The sequence below is a fragment of the Asterias amurensis genome, chromosome 9 (genome assembly GCF_032118995.1).
Source record: "Asterias amurensis chromosome 9, ASM3211899v1".
Lineage (NCBI taxonomy): Eukaryota > Metazoa > Echinodermata > Asteroidea > Forcipulatida > Asteriidae > Asterias > Asterias amurensis.
Genome location: NC_092656.1, coordinates 15,863,763 through 15,880,007, shown reverse-complemented (window position 1 = coordinate 15,880,007; position 16,245 = coordinate 15,863,763). Strand labels below are relative to the sequence as shown.

The following is a 16,245-nucleotide window of genomic DNA, read 5'->3' as shown; positions in this document are numbered from 1 at the left end:
TTTTTATTCCAAAAACCTTTTAAAAAAGTTATTCAAAAAACTTCAACATTATTGGAAAACATAGCTGAAAAATACAAAAAATGTCTGGCAAAATATATAACAATCTCACTTGGGCTTGTACATACCCAAAACAACTCAACTCAAAGACTGAAAATTAAACCAAAAACGTTAACATTTCCACTGAGCACTGACGGTCGGACGGACGGACAGACGGACGGACAGACGGACGGACGGACAAAATCGGTATTACATAGGCTCACATACTGCTAAAGCAGCTCGCCAAATAATGAAAAAATACATGGAAACACTTCTTACTAAGGACAACTTATGTGCCAGTAAAGGAGCTATAATTTCCATTTTTTGTTTACAGCCATAAGTCATCTTTACTTTGAATGCAAAGAAGTTGAAATTTGTTGCACATAAATGAAACAAGAAAACGCAAACTAGCAGCAAGTTATGTTTGCTTCGCTGAGTCTAAAATGAATGCGTCATTTGTAAATGTGAAGTAGAAATTCAACTTAAGAATGGTCAAAGTGAAGTCTTGAATGCCCTTAATTGAAATTTAATGCATTAAGAGCTGAAAAGAAACCCTAGTGAATTTGAATGCATATTAATGAAAGTGAATGATTTTTTGCTGAAACTGGCTGGGAGAACCAATACAAGTAAATTTTTTTAAAGTAATTTTTTATATTTTTTATATAACATTTTCCACATTAAACTGTCCATAACTCAATATTGCATTGGGCAACATGTGACTCATTTTCACAGAGTGGGTCACATATAGGCTAAATCCTGTGATTCTATAATTTATCATTATTATTTATCAATTATATCACAATAAGTATGGTGTCCCAGTGAAGCCATATGTGGGAAAAACATCTGTTATGACTATTGACCTGTGAGACTTTGTGTATGACTCTATTACTTATAGCCAGCTGCAGTTCTCTTCAACATATTCAAGATAAAAGGTTAAAAAAAAACAATTAAAACATTATTGACAAATTGAGGATGACAAATCAATGGCGAACCATTGACTCAGTTGGTTAGGCGCCTTGTCAAAACCGCAGATCCGCAGATCCGCAGATTTTTGTCACAAAAGAACCCGTAGCAACCGGGCAGGTCCACGGCAACGACGACTCATTTACATGTCAATAAACATGAATATTCCGGTGGCTCCGCGGAGCGACCAGTCGGCCATTGTGAGGTCCAGCTTATTAGCTGACCGGCGGAACCGCGCAGGAACGCAGGTGGTTAACAATGGTTTCACCTTTGCTTATTAAAAAGCAAAGGGAGGGTGGATGTGTAAAAAGCCATTTCCTCCTATCTTGGTTGGGCCTACATGCCCAAAACATTTGAATTCTAGAAATGGTTTTCTTTATTCCCGGCTTCGACTGTCAAACGTTTCAGGCTACGTGCAAGCTCCGTTCCAAGTGGGCGTCAGAGTAGCAGTGACAGGGGACAATTTAACAGTTATATTATCTTATGCAGCAATCATGATGACCATAAAACTACCTACATACATGTATAGTTATCATATGGGAAAATGGAACGGGAATGTGTTTATTTACAGATCATATGGTTACGGGACGGGACAAGACAGGAATGAGATGAATGATGGAATGATGGGATTCATGAGTTGAAAATGTATTATTCTGGGAGAGCACGGCCGGTCCGCGTCCAAGCTGCTAATATTCATGACCTGAAAATACAACTTGTTTATTCATGAGACTTATTGTTATACTAAGAATCCCGGCATGGATAGCTCATTACCGTCGCCGCGCTTCAACGCACATTGCCGTTCTTCCGCTAACTGTCCGAGGTCCTTAGCAACGGCGGTTTTGACAGGAGGTTTTGACAAGGCGCCTTAGAAGAAGATGTTTTTTCTTTGAGATTCTTCAACAAAACCTGGAAACCTTCCCCTTGGGTAGGTGACTTGCGTGCCAGACTATCCTGCCAGGCCATAAAATATCTCCAATCCGCGGTAGACCAGCCGGAGCAGACCCTGCACGGCTTTTCCAGCAAACAAAAGCGACATCTCTGACATGTTGCATAGAGGTAACCCTCTAAGGTCGAGTGAAGACCACCGCAGGATCTAAATTTCAATTTTCTGTTTGGTTTCTTCTTTCGTTTCGTCGATTCTGACATCATAACGGAGTTGTCCGGAAACTGGACTGGTTGTCTATATAGTGTGTAACGCTACGTCGGAGGTAAGGTATTTTCTGTAATAGAGTGGGCAATATGTACGGTTGGCGGAGAAACCTTTTTTGTGAAAAGAGATCTTAAAAATTAGGTCTCAATTTTGGAGTCATTCAGAGCGAGTTTATTTGACAAAGCCCAGGATTTGACATCTTAAATGCACATTCATAAATACCCCAGACAGTTTCTCTACTCCTATTGGTGGAGAGCGCGTCACGTGGGTATGCATAAACCTTTTGTTAATGCCCACTGGAGCTCTTTTTATGCACACTGAGCTGGCTTCCGCGTGTCGGGCGCGCAAGATTATCATGCGGAATGCGCAAATCATAGCTATCAGCCCGTACACACAACCCACGCGCCTCAAACAGATTCTTCACAAAGTTTTGGGAAAAAATATTTCAAACCTCAAATTTTCAATTGTTAAAGTGTCTATAACTGTATTTGTTTACATTTTAAAACAAAAGGGCATTTATGAATGGGAATAAAAGAGTAGTGGTCGGTTTTTCAACGTCCGTTTAAAACCTTGCAGGGTCGTTGCTGTGCGACACAGCCGCCGACCCTGCCAGCTTTAAATGTACATTGAAGAACTCGTCACTACCCTTTTATTCCCTTAATTAAACTTTTGCATCAGCAGGATCAAATGTAAAGTAAAGCTGGGTGTCAACAGCAACCCATGCCCAGCTACAGAACCTTGTGGAACACCACACCAGAGATGATGACGATCGGATTTAGCATTGTTGATGATAACAATGCTGGGTTCTGTTATTCAGATAAGAAGAGAACCTGTTGAGGGCAGTTCCATAGCAAGAAAAGAATCAGTGAAAGAGACATCATGGTTGATAAGTGTCAAATGGAGCCGACAAATCTAACAACACATGGATCACTTCCTTATGATTGGCCAATGCACGCAAGATTTCATCCTACACACGAATGAGAGCAGTCTCAGTACTATGGAAAGGACGACCAGGCGAGATGATTATGAATTGTTCATGAATATTTATGAATGGTTCATGGTTGATCATTGACATCAGTTTATGAACTGGCCATCAAAGTTCTTCACGGTGTGCATGAACAGTTCATGAATGTCCTTGAACAACAAAATGAGACAATTGGTTGATGAATTTTTCCTGAACATTTCATTCATGACTTTTTCATGAATTTTTGATGAATTTTTCATGAACATTGCATTTATGAACTTTTCAGGAATTTTTCATGCACATTTCATTCATCGAAAGTAAGATGACAAAATCAAATGATGTTTTCTTGAGTCTGCTCAGTGGCAGGCAGATAATAACTAATAACTGACTTGGATCATGTTATAATCAACATTCAAAATATTGTACCTCAGATAGTTTCGCTATTCCTTTTGTGGAGAGCGCGTCACGTTGGTGTGTATAAACCTTTTTAATGACCAGTAAAAAGTGTTTAAACATGGGCGTGACACGCGACCTTGCACCTGTGCTTATAAGACAATTTCTTCATTCCTATTGGTTGAGAGCAACGGCCGGGACAGTTGTGCCACATCACGCGATACGCACGTCGCACACTGCATTCCCTTATAAGGAGTTGTTTACCCTAGGGCCTTACCAGGTCATAGCTGGAAGGGTGTTGTGTTGAAAGAAATCATTGAACAATATAATTTTTGCATTTATTTTACCTTTTGACTAAAAAGTGTTGATGTTTTTTTTACCGAAAAGGTATTTATGAATGGGAATCAACGTGTGTTTAATCGGTTTTCAACTAGTTGTTAAAACCCGCTGAGGCCTGGTATACATTTGTACACATATACATGTATAACCTCAATACGGTCAGCGCAGAGGCCGTCTACAGGGAGGACTGGGAACGTATGGGCTTTTTAGGGCTCTGTTGTGGTGTGGTAAAAAAGAATCTAGTGAAAGCCTATGGCAAGGGCAAATATGCAATTTTAGGTTTAACAGGTAAGGGAGTCCCTGAAGTGGACAAGATGTGGAACAAGAGTGCTGATTAGGTGGGGGGAAAAAAATAAAGAATGAAAACACTCTTCCGGCCTAACATACTTGGAAGATCAGGAGTCTTGATGGTAGAACAACTGGGTTACAGAGGTATAGCAGTATAATTGAGAAAAAGCCCTCCAGAAGTGATCCAAGAGAGTGCCCTCTATTGGCAAAAAAGAATCTAGAATAACAGACGCATCTAAATACTGGATACAACTGTAATCCCGCTTTGTTGTGGCGAGTAATGTATCTTTATTTGGTGGTAAACCTTATTCCCAAACCTTGGAGGGGGTAGTCCCGGAAACAATCTCTCTATCAGAGCAATTTTTTAATCAGAGTCATGCAGTTCAAGGCATTCTTAAATGAAGGATGGAATTGCTGCTTGTGACCCCTCAACTCACAACCTGTATTGTTAGTTAAATTAAAATAGCAAACAGTTCAAGATATTTAACTTTACCTTTTTCTTCCTGTTTCCACTCTCTCTTGCAACTTGCTTCATGAGTTTCAAAATTTGATTTGTCAGTCCATGCTGTCTAATAAGTAGAGTCCTATACCTGAGTCCTTCTTGCCCACCCTAGTGGTAAATAAATTAGCATAACAGGTTGTCATAAAGGTGAAGATATGTAATAAAAAAATGTGTTAAAGGTAGAAAACTGACCAGTCATCAGATAAAAAAACTATAACAATATCAGTGTCCACTAATCAAGAAAATCGACTGTACATGTACTAGAATAGATACAGCTAGGAAAACAGCATGATAAACTTAATGGGCGGAATTCATAAAAACAAGCAAAAGCAAAAGTTAGTCAAGCAGAAGCTGGAGCAAAAGCAAATGCTTAAAAACATTTAAATGACTTTCTGCTTTGACTACGATAATTATTTTTTCTCAAGCTAGCCCAGCAGTTGCTTGGAGATTCTTAAAGTCACCTAGAAGTGGTATTTTGTCAAAATAAAGCTTTTGTCACTAATATATGTGTTTTGATGAGTGGAATGTGAATGAACAGTTGACTAAGGTTCTAAAAATTAGTTCTTATCTTATTTACAAATTTAAGAGTAGGCCCCGACCCGAGAGGGCGCTGTTCGAGACATCAATCGAGGCGCGAAGAGAAAATGCTGCACAGTGCTGAAAAAGACGTCGGACCGGACCTCTAGGCACAGACTGACCCCATATTTGTTTTGCTGCATCCAGCAGCAATACACATGTTTGGCATTGCCGGAAAAATGCAAAAAAACAACTTTTTCGAAACGTACAAACTCAATAATTGTGTACTGTACGCATCAAGGCAAAGTCTGCCTCGATTGACCTCACAAAAGGGGTAGGCGGAGTCAACCCCCAAACAACTTTAACTATTTTTTAAACATATAAATCGTGACAAACAATTACTACACAACTTGTTTTATTGTTACTATAAACTCTTAAAAAAACATAAACTCTTATGTTTGAATTTTTTTTTCTTTTCCAGGTGACTTTAAACAAAGCGTTATTTATGTGTGTTGAAGCATGCCTAAAATGTGGAGCTTAGTAGAAGCAGGTGTGCTTCTCCCACACAATTTCCAAAAAGGATGCACAGTAGAGTGGTGATCAAACTGTTAAAATGGGATCAACAAGAGAGTGCAGCTGTGGTCAAAATCATCCAAAAATATCCTCTGCTATGAGTCAAATCTCAATTACCGAGTTACAAGGAAATAAAAGGCAATTCAGGATGCCAAAGAAACAATTGCTAACATAACCGTGGAAAAAATGGATGACCAACAAATGTTGAAGAATGTTGCCAACATGAAAGTAGTACAATCAGAAATGATTTGATCAAGTAATGTTGGTTTTGTCATTCTATTTTACTGATATTAAAGTCTCATCCAACATTTGCAGTGAAATGTTTGAACAATGAAGCCAACACGTTATGTAGTTTTTCTTAAACACGCTAAATATTTCTAAGGAACTGCTGAAAATTCAACCACGTTGTTGACATGCCTAAGGTACCAGCGATGGCAATGTTGTATGAATTTTAGCTCGGGCATCAACACTGGTTAGTATTGCAGTTTTCGGACACCAGATTCTCCCGAAAGTCTTAATCTCAAGGCTGTACTAACTAATTTCGTAAGCTGTTGCGCATTTTTTCCAACGGAGATTGGCACTCTCCCGCTATCCCATTGTTTAGGAAAGCCCTCTTGCGTTCAATGTTGCTTGCATTACAGTTTGTTGCACACACAGTAACAAGACTAATAGGCCAGTAAGAAAACACTGTTTGTGAGTGTGTCGCTGGATAGTGCGTTTGTGTACTATGGTGTAATTTTGCGTAGTGTTTTGTGTGATTGCAAGCCGGTCAGCATGATTTCGCGGTACCTTTATGAACGAATTTTCTAAGTGTAATCATCTCTGTTAACCAGGGTCCTAATGTAACAATTACATGTAGATACAAAATAAGTTGGCGTGGATTTCAAATTTAAGAACTGTCACCAGTTCAACTTGTTATGGCATTAGCATATCATTGTATTGGCTTTGGCAAACTCCAGGGTTGTCTGTACATGGACATAATTATTATCTCCAACCCATTGTCTGGTGTAAACCTGAGCTAGACCGCAAACACTAATCCTTCACCCCTTCGTGGCTTACTTACGAGCTGCCTTGTCCATGTAATCTGAACAACAAAAGGCACCAACAATAGAGTTCAATAACAATCAGTGAAGCGCTATAATCCACCTTGGGACGGCCGCGTGACAATTTTGGGACAGACTCATTCTAGAACGAGTCTGATCGCGGGCGGCAGCGTTCTTAACTTATCCATGGTCCCTAAAGTTGAGATCGATGCAGGGTAATCAGTTCAATGAAAAAGAATTACGAAGTGAGCAGATGAGTTTTGGGTAGTTTCTTGAAAGAACTAGCAGATGAAGCTTGGCGAAGAAGAAGAGGTAGATTGTTCCAGAAAGATGGGCCTACGTGGGAAAAGCTGTGGTCACCCCAAGAGTGCCAAGATCGGGAAACTTGAAGAAGCAAAGAGTGAGATGACCATAGTCTGCAAGATGGTTGATATGCCTGAATAGAGTTTCTGAAGTAGGTTGGTGAGGAGCCATGGACTGCGTGGTAGACCAGCAACAAAACTTTAAACGTGATCTGCTTTTCAACAGGTAACCAGTGAAAAGACTGATGAACAGGTGTTATGTGACATGCTTTCTTGGTGAGTGTTACCAGTCTAGCAGCGATGTTCTGAAGACGTTGAAGTTTAGACAGCTGTTGTTGGGAAAGGCAGAGAAAGAGGGAATTGCAGAAATCAAGACGAGAAGAGATAAGGGCGTGGACTAGCTGTTCAGTTGCATCTCGGGTGAGGTACTTGTGGACAAAGCTAAGGTTGCGAATTTGGAATCTTATAAACCTCATTATGTGAGAAACATGATCATTGAAGGACATGCTGGTGTCGAAGATAACCCCAAGATTGCGAGTTTTGGAAAATGGGTAGACTGAGTTGTTCCCTACGCGGATGCAAGAGTCCTTTGTGGCGACTTTGTTCAGCATTTGCCTTGAGCCCAGAATGATGAACTCTGACTTCTGATGATTGAGTTTCAGACCAGCTGCGTCCATCCATTTGTTGATGTCCTTGATGCACGTCTCCATTTTCTTTGTAGACGATGACATTGCAGCACAGGTTGGTGGAAACGACACATACAGCTGTATGTCATCTGCGTAACAGTGGTATCTGATGTTGTGTGTCTTGATAATGCTGCCCACCGACTGAAGATAGAGCGAAAATAAGAGGGGGCCTCCTACCGATCCTTGGGGGACACCATAGGCAAGATGACTTGCTTGAGACATGGCATCACTGATGCCCACACACTGGAAGCGATTTGTCAGATAGGACGCAAACCAAGACAGGGCTGTCCCACAGACTGCTTGAGAACGCAGCTGGTTAAGCAGTATCCCGTGGTCGACCGTATCGAATGCTGAGGACATGTCGAGTAGTACGAGAGCTGTGACGTTGCCCTTTGTCCATCTGTTGCAGGACATCGTCTGTTAAATTGGTAAGAAGTGTTCCCACACTGTGGTTAGGCCGGTAGGCTGACTGATGGTTGTCAAGCAGCATGTTATCTTGCAGATGATGTGAGAGACGAGAGAATGCCACTCGTTCCAAAACTTTGGAGAGGTACGGAAGGTTAGATATGGGGCGATAGCTCTGTAGAGACTCGGTATCCATTCCTGGTTTCTTCAAAGTTGGACGAACAATAGCTTTCTTAAGGTTTTCAGGAACTACTCCGGTATCGAGGCTTGTATTGATGATCTGAGTGATTGCCAGAACAAGGGCAGACATACACTTCTTGAGAAGAGATGTAGGGACAGGATCTAGTTTGCATGATTTTGCTGGTGACTTTGAAATAATGTTGTGAACTTCATCTTCTGAGGCAGGAGTAACACTGCATTGGTTTGACGAGTTACTGGTGGTTTTCTCAATGTTTGATACGGTGAAGCATTAAGGTGTACATTTCAACCTTAAAGCCATTAAATGATGCATTTTCAAAGCATTCTACATGCACTACCGGTTTGGACAGGTCAAAAGCTCATGGCGAAGGTCACTAACATATCCATTTTAGAGTAGTCTGTAAAGCGCTTTCATATGATGTATAGACTGTCAAAATAGCTTATTTGGTTGAGGAAATATGAACCTTTGAAATACTGACGGGTAGTAGCCGAGACCATCTAATTGAAAGGGGAAATGTATTTTGAAAATGCCTCGAACGCAGACTAAACATGAAGCTACATTTAAGGCGCTGTATGGATGAGCACTGGACCGTGCACATACAATCTTTATGCACAACCAATGGCGGATTGCGGATTTCTATAGATATGAATTTTGGAATTTTCAACGTCTGATTTGAACCGGAAGACAAGGTCAAAGTGGGGTCATGTCGGTGGAGCGTTTGAAGCTTATTGCAGGATCTTTCCGGTATAAATGTCCGAATTAATTGCATATATATCATATGAAATAATAAACTTTGGATTAGTATATTTCAACAACTGATGACGTCATCGTGACATAACAACTTTTGTATCATTAACTGGTTATTGTCTACCTGTGTGCAAAGTTTCAACTTAATGCAAGCTTCGCAACTATGCGAAAAAGAAAAAAAAACGAACAATATCGACGGAACATCTAAAAAATTTACGAAAACAAGAGCTGTTTCGCTGTGCTGCGCTACGAAACAGCTACATGTAATTATAAAAAGCAACACCAAAGGAAAAACCTTGTTCAAGACTAGCAAAGAATACCATGAGCATTTTTCACGGTCTATACAATGGTACTAACAAAAATGTTACTTACTTTATATTTTTGTAATTAAAGATTTACATCATTAGTATCAACAATAAGCCAAAAAACCAACCTTGATCAATGAAGAATTGAATCTTTTAAGCACCAGTTGATACATTTGGGTAACTCTTGAGTCAACGGTATCTTGATCATCAGACTCCACCAGAAGATACCAATAGAGGTAGTTTGCAAGTGAGTAGTTATGACATGCTCTGTCAATAAGAAAGGTAGCCAGATCCATCTGATAAAGAAAACAACACAAGTCAACTAATAAGCTAAATGATGTTATTAAGTTAAAGGCGACTATAAAATTGACCAAAATTTAATAACCATCTGTAACAACACAGGGGTTTGGTATATAAAAAAATAGTTGTTACCTTAAGCTCAATTGATTAATTATCTTAAAAGTAGCATACAAATGTTGTGCGACACTGTAAACATATCTATTATACGTAGTTCTCCTTTCCGTTTTTTTTTTTTTTCGATCAGTTTTAATATTATTTTCCTGTCATATATCATTGTTTATACATGTAGCCCTGGCGGCCTTGAACTATCATAATTGAAGTGATATGTTTCTAGGAAGTAAGGCGATTACGATGGTTGATTTCCTGGCTCCTGACCAACGGTCTTTATTCTTTCATACCACTTAATAGAAGGGAAGATAACACAGTGGTGTACGATATACATGAGCAGGATAAAGTAGTCCCATATCACAACATCCCCCCTCTTTTGAAAGAAAGTAATTCGGGCACAAAAGTTAATTTGTGGTTATGATATACATGTATAATGAAAATACAGTAAAAATGGTTGCATAGATAAGGTGTTTGTTTGAACATCCAGTTGCAATTTGAAATAAAAAAAACTGGTAGAAAGCTGTTGCATTCCGAATTGGTTTCTAATGAGTGACGGTTAACTTCAGAACTAGGAATGTAACATAACTCAAACACACCGATGGTGTAGACAACTCAAACACACCGATGGTGTAACTTTAAACTTCAACTCATAACAACTTTTGAGATTCATAACAACTTTTGAGATTCAAAACAACTTTTGATATTCAAAACAACTTTTTGATATTCAAAACAACTTTTGACATTCAAAACAACTTTAGTCATCTGTGTATCTGGCTGGTTTGCGGCTGAGCCGCCCTGATCTGGTCTTAGTAGCAGACTGTGTAGGGGACACACTAGTAGCTGTCTGAGACCATTTGTTACCACGTGTTGAGGTTGCTTTTTGCAAATTTGGCATACGCTCTTGCACAGTCTTGTATTTGCCTCCAGTATCTAGTTCGTCTGGTTGGTCAGCAAATCTAACGCGCTTAGGGGTTTGGTCAAATTGTATACGCGTAGGCTGCGCAAAGTTGGCGCTTGCGCTTAGCTTAGACGCAGTTAGGCCTGGCATTTCGCGCAGGTGCGATCTGTTGCGATGAAGTTTGTTTCCATTTGGCGTCATGACCTCATATGACCGTGGCTCTTTGCATGGAGACTTCTCCTGGAAACCATGTTTTGCTAGGTGTGTCTAGGACCCTGACCTTCTGGCCAATATACAGTGGCGGGAGACTTGGACCGGCATGCTTGTCGTGGTCGTTTTTCATCTTGTCTCTCCTTTCCTGTAGGTGTTCATGGTTTTCCGCATGCTTCTGCATGGCATCGTATGGATTGTTGCTTGGCAGGGTTGTACGGATAGGGGGACCAAACATGATCTCAGCTGGTGCAGGTAATTTTGCATCAATGGGTGTTGCTCTTAGGTGGAGCATAGCCATGTGGACATCCTGGTTTGTCTTCTGGCACTTTTTCATAAGTGATTTGACAGTTCGGACCATCCGTTCTGCTTGCCCGTTAGATCGGGGATATCTTGGCGAGGAGGTAGTGTGCTTGACTAACCATCTGGCACACATATCCTTATATGCGGTACCAGCGAATTGGGGGCCATTGTCGGAGATAATTTCGACTGGGGCTCCAAGGAGTCCGAACGTGGCAGCCGTAGCTTGTGCAACCGCTGCGCTTGTAGTGGAGGTCATCTTATGAACCACTGGAAACTTTGAATGATATTCTACAATGATGAGGTAATCCTGTCCGTTCAGCTCAAATAGGTCAGTTCCTAACTTCGACCAGGGAGTAGTTGGAATGTCGTGAGGTGCCAAAGGTTCCTTCTGCTGGCGAGTTTGGGTTTCTTGACATGGCTCACATTCTTCAACGAGTTTCGCTATATCTTCATTGATCTTTGGCCAATAGACTGAATTGCGAGCAAGTCGTCGAGTTTTCTCAACTCCCATGTGGCCAATGTGCAATCGATTGAGTATATCGTTGCGCATGCTCTCCGGTATCAGGACTTGTCGACCCTTGAAAACTACGCCACAAGAGATTCCCAGCTCGTCTCGGTATGACCAATATGGTCGCAAGTCTCGTGGGAGGTCCTTAATGGAATCTGGCCAACCTGCATATATGACTTGTCGCAGTTCCTTTAGTAGTGGGTCGCGTGATGTCGCTTCTTGCAGTACTTCTTGTTTGGCACTGCCAAAATGAACGAGGTCGATCACCTGTGTGACAGGACAGTCAGTGAGAGTCACGTCATCCACCTGGATGTCTAGGGGAACATCCTGTCGTTTGTCTGGATTTGGCAATCTACTAAGTGCATCTGCAAGTGTCATCGATGGTCCTGGTTTATATTCAATCGAGAAAGTGTATCCTTGAATCTTAATGAGCAACCTTTGAAGGCGCGGTGGAGCACTCGTCAATGGTTTGGCACAGATCGTGACCAGTGGCTTGTGGTCTGTGTGGATAACAAAGTCGCTTCCGAACAGGTACGTATGGAATCTGGTAATGCCAAACACTAGTGCAAGGGTTTCTCTCTCGATGTTCGAGTAGTTTGCCTGTGCCTGGGATAAGCTCTTTGACGCGAACGCCACTGGCTTCCCCTTCTGAAGAAGACACGCACCAAGGCCTTTTTGGGAGGCGTCAACTTCTAGGACGGTTGGTACTGTTGGATTGTAGTACTGTAGGCATGAGCCTGCCCTGATGGAGTGTTTCAATGTGACAAACGAAGCTTGGTGATCTTCTTGCCAAAGGTATGGGACATTCTTACGCAGCAAATCTCTAACGGTGAAGCCTTGTCCGCAAAGTTTGGAATATAGGCGGAGACGTAGGTCAGCAGCCCAAGGAATTTTTGGAGGTCTGCCTTATCTTGTGAAGTCGGAATTGCATATATATCCTCAATTCGACTTGGGTCTGGGTAGATACCTCCAGTAGAGTATAGAGCCAAGGAAGTTGATGTGGTCCACCTTGATGTTGCACTTCTTGCTGTTGAAAACAAGGCCTTCCCGTGCCGCTGTTTCTAGCAGACACAGTAGATTAGCATCATGCTCTTCCTCAGTCTGGCCGTAGACAGCAATGTCATCTGCAATCCCTACACAGCCAGGGACTTGGTCTGTGATCCCATCCATTCCTTGTTGGAAGATGTCTTGGCTGACTGCTAACTCGAAAGGAAGACGTTTAAAGCAGTACCTCCCAAAAGGTGTCCGGAAGGTAGTGAGGTCTTGTGACTCCTTATCAAGATGAACAGACCAGTAGCTCGCCTTCGCATCTAATTTGGAAAAGAACTTGGCGTTACTAAAGGCAGGATTGAGCTCCTCCAATGTTGAAATTTTGTTGGGGCATCGCTTCAGGCTATTGTTGAGACGTTTGGGATCTAAGCAGATCCGCAATGATCCATCCTTCTTCACGCTCATGGTAATTGAACCGCACCAATCTGTGTGATATGTAACAGGACGAATGACTCCGTCTTTCTCCATTTTATCTAGCTCGGCCTGTAATTTCGGCTTGAGGTGGATACTACACTTGTGTGGAGCATCGATAGTAGGTTTTGCATCCTCCTTGAGGTACAAATGGGCTTCCCCCTTGAAATTGCCAAGTTTGTCGAACTGCTGAGGGTACCTGGTCTTTAAGTCATCGACTGATCTGATTGGCATATCCAGCGTGGTTGGATGACATGCCTGGTGTGTCTCGCTGGGTGGTGCAGGTGGCCGTTTCAGTTGTGCTGGCTGGCCTTCTGGCACATAGATGGTATGGATGGTGACCATCTGGAGTTTACGGCATGTTGGTAAACCGGCTATCGCTGGGCCTGGGACATCTACAACGTAGAACATCTCATCGTTCCAGACGGACTCTTTATACTTGCACTTCAGGGAAATGCTTCCAAAGCATTTGATCTCCGACCCAATATAGGCAGTGAGCCTAACATTTGTGCGTCTTGTTTGGCTTGACCAGTTATCATCATACATCTGCCTGACGGTACGCAAAGGGAGAGTGTTTGCGCTTGCCCCAGTGTCAACCTTCAACTTGAGTCGTTTCACACCATGGAGGTTCGGGCACTCAACATCTATTATGCTGAAAGCTTCGCCGAGTTTATGTGGCTGTACGGGAGTCATGCTAAGATCGGAGATGTGGATCGAGTAAAGCAAATCAACTTGGGATTGGTCATCATCTTGATTGCTTGTTGCAGTGTATTGCTGAGCACGGTCGGCTTGCATGAGGTCAACTGGCCTGGAATCATCATGACTCTTGGATCTTGCACCTTTGTTTCTCGGTCTGGACGGCGATCTGCCTCGCGATGCGTGGCGCCGCCGCTGATTTGGTTTGCCTGTTTGCTGCTTACGCTTTGACTTACGGCAGCACTTGGCCCAATGTCCTTTAGCCCCGCAGGCCTTACAGGTGTCATTGTATGCAGGGCATTTGCGCGGCTGGTGTGTTAGATTGCAGTTTGAGCATGTTTTGCGGGATCGCTGCATAGCGTCGACTGAAGCACTTTTGCCATTGAGCGATTGCAGGCATTGTTTGCTAGCAGCCATGGCTTCATATTTGCGGCCCTCGGCTAGGATTTCATCGACTTTGAACCCTTTTGGCTTTTCTAGCAACTCTTTCTGAAAAGAGTAAAAAAATGTAGAGGCAATTACAAGCTCAATAATGCGCTCATCCAGTTCGGCTGTCTCAAAATCGCAATGTTTCATTTTTTCGCAACACCTAGTTACAAAACCATCAATACTTTACCCATCCTTCTGCCTATATCTCATTAATTCCAAGCGATGGACACGGAAGTTTACTTTGACCTGTAACTGACCATCAAATAATGACCAAATTTTTTGAAGGTCAAGTTGATCCTCCTCGGTTAAGCTTGATGCGTTTAGCCTTTTAAGCCCTTGATTGCCCAGCGCGATTTTTTATATTACAGCAATTTTAAGAGGGTCTGTTACCTCATTATCTAGCAAACAAAGTTTCATTCGCTGGCGGAACAACACAAACTCTTCTGAAATGTCTGCAGCACCCCAGTTCATCTCTGGGTATTTGGCCATTGTTTGATTGGGTGTACAGGGAAAATATGCATACAAATTGTAAAGAAGTAAAATATCACACAATTCTATATGATAGCAGTGAAATTATTACAGTAAACTCTACAATATTGGCAAAGTTATAATCATAAGAGTCAATTAAATGTCCAGTTCAGTAAAATCAGCAACAGTTCTGCTGGAATGCAGATAATCAGGATACTATATTGAACCAATGTCATTGCTCAATGTCATCAAATTCCCAGTCTCCGGTGTCGGTGATCTAGTGTGACACCCCGCTCCGCTGTTGGTATCCTCGGTGGATGGTATAGTTTTGCGTCGGTTGTAGCTGTTCGGATACTGGGCTACATGTCACGTAAACACAGTTCAGTTGTTCAGTCTTCCCATTCATAAAAACGGTGATGCATAGTTCCGGCTGCAACGGCTAACCCAAACAATTTTCTTAGTCCAATGATGCGGATGAATACGGTCAAAGGTCAATCAATCTTGTAGACACGGAAGGGGTTGCATTGTCGGAACTAGTTTAATCTCATGTACACTGGATCGATATATATATGATGGTGCATGTGTCTGTGCATTAAACGAAGTAGTTCCTAAGTTTTTCACCAAAGTTACAAAAAAAACAATGTAAATGCAAATTCTCGACCATACCGTGGTGGATAGTCCCTGATGCGTCCAGAGGATGGTTCTCAGCAACGTTGGTATGTGCTTTCAGTCAGTTTTATGGCCGACAGGCGATGAGAAATACCGCCGGTGACTGTCACGTTCCACTGTACTGTACACAAGCGTTTGTGGTAGATGCAGCATGCAACGGTGCTGCCTGATTTACGTACGTGCAACAAGTCTCTCAGTCGGACTGCAGTGGTCAGTGTTCCTCTCAGAAATTTCAATGCTTGAAATATCTGTCGTACGGTGGGTAACGAAGCCAATGCTAAAGCAAGTTATGCTATAAGTCTTTTCATCGCTGCCACCATGAAGAGATATGTTTCTAGGAAGTAATTAAGGCGATTACGATGGTTGATTTCCTAGCTCCTGACCAACGGTCTTTATTCTTTCATACCACTTATAATAGAAGGGAAGATATAACACAGTGGTGTACGATATACATGAGCAGGATAAAGTAGTCCCATATCACAACAATAATAAACTAGTGACGCCCTGGATATCGGGGTCCATTTTGGGGCAAAAAATTTCAAAGCTTCATAACTCAAATCTTACCTGAAAGAAACCACTAATTTCAACAGATTCACATTCCATGGCAGCAAAAAAGATATCTGCAATGGGTTTTGGTCGTTGTATACTCTTCACAAATCTTCATGAAATTAAGCAGCTCCCAACGTTAAGAAATTCCCATATTTGTTCATATTCTCACAGGCTGCCGTGTGTACGCAAGATGCAAAAGTCATGAAGCGCAAATCTTGCGATGCGTTTGTGTGTC

General features: G+C 41.9%; 1 protein-coding gene across 1 annotated transcript in view; it reads right to left on the bottom strand.

Moving 5' to 3' along the window:
- Positions 1 to 16,245, bottom strand: part of LOC139941511 (phosphatidylinositol 3-kinase catalytic subunit type 3-like) — a 249,235-nt gene that overhangs the window by 48,754 nt on the left and 184,236 nt on the right. The window contains exons 13-14 of the mRNA XM_071938045.1: positions 9,540 to 9,707; positions 4,627 to 4,743 (exon numbers count right to left, since the gene is read on the bottom strand). Coding sequence (XP_071794146.1) covers positions 4,627 to 4,743; positions 9,540 to 9,707 — 285 coding nt within the window. The remainder of the gene's footprint in view (positions 1 to 4,626; positions 4,744 to 9,539; positions 9,708 to 16,245) is intronic.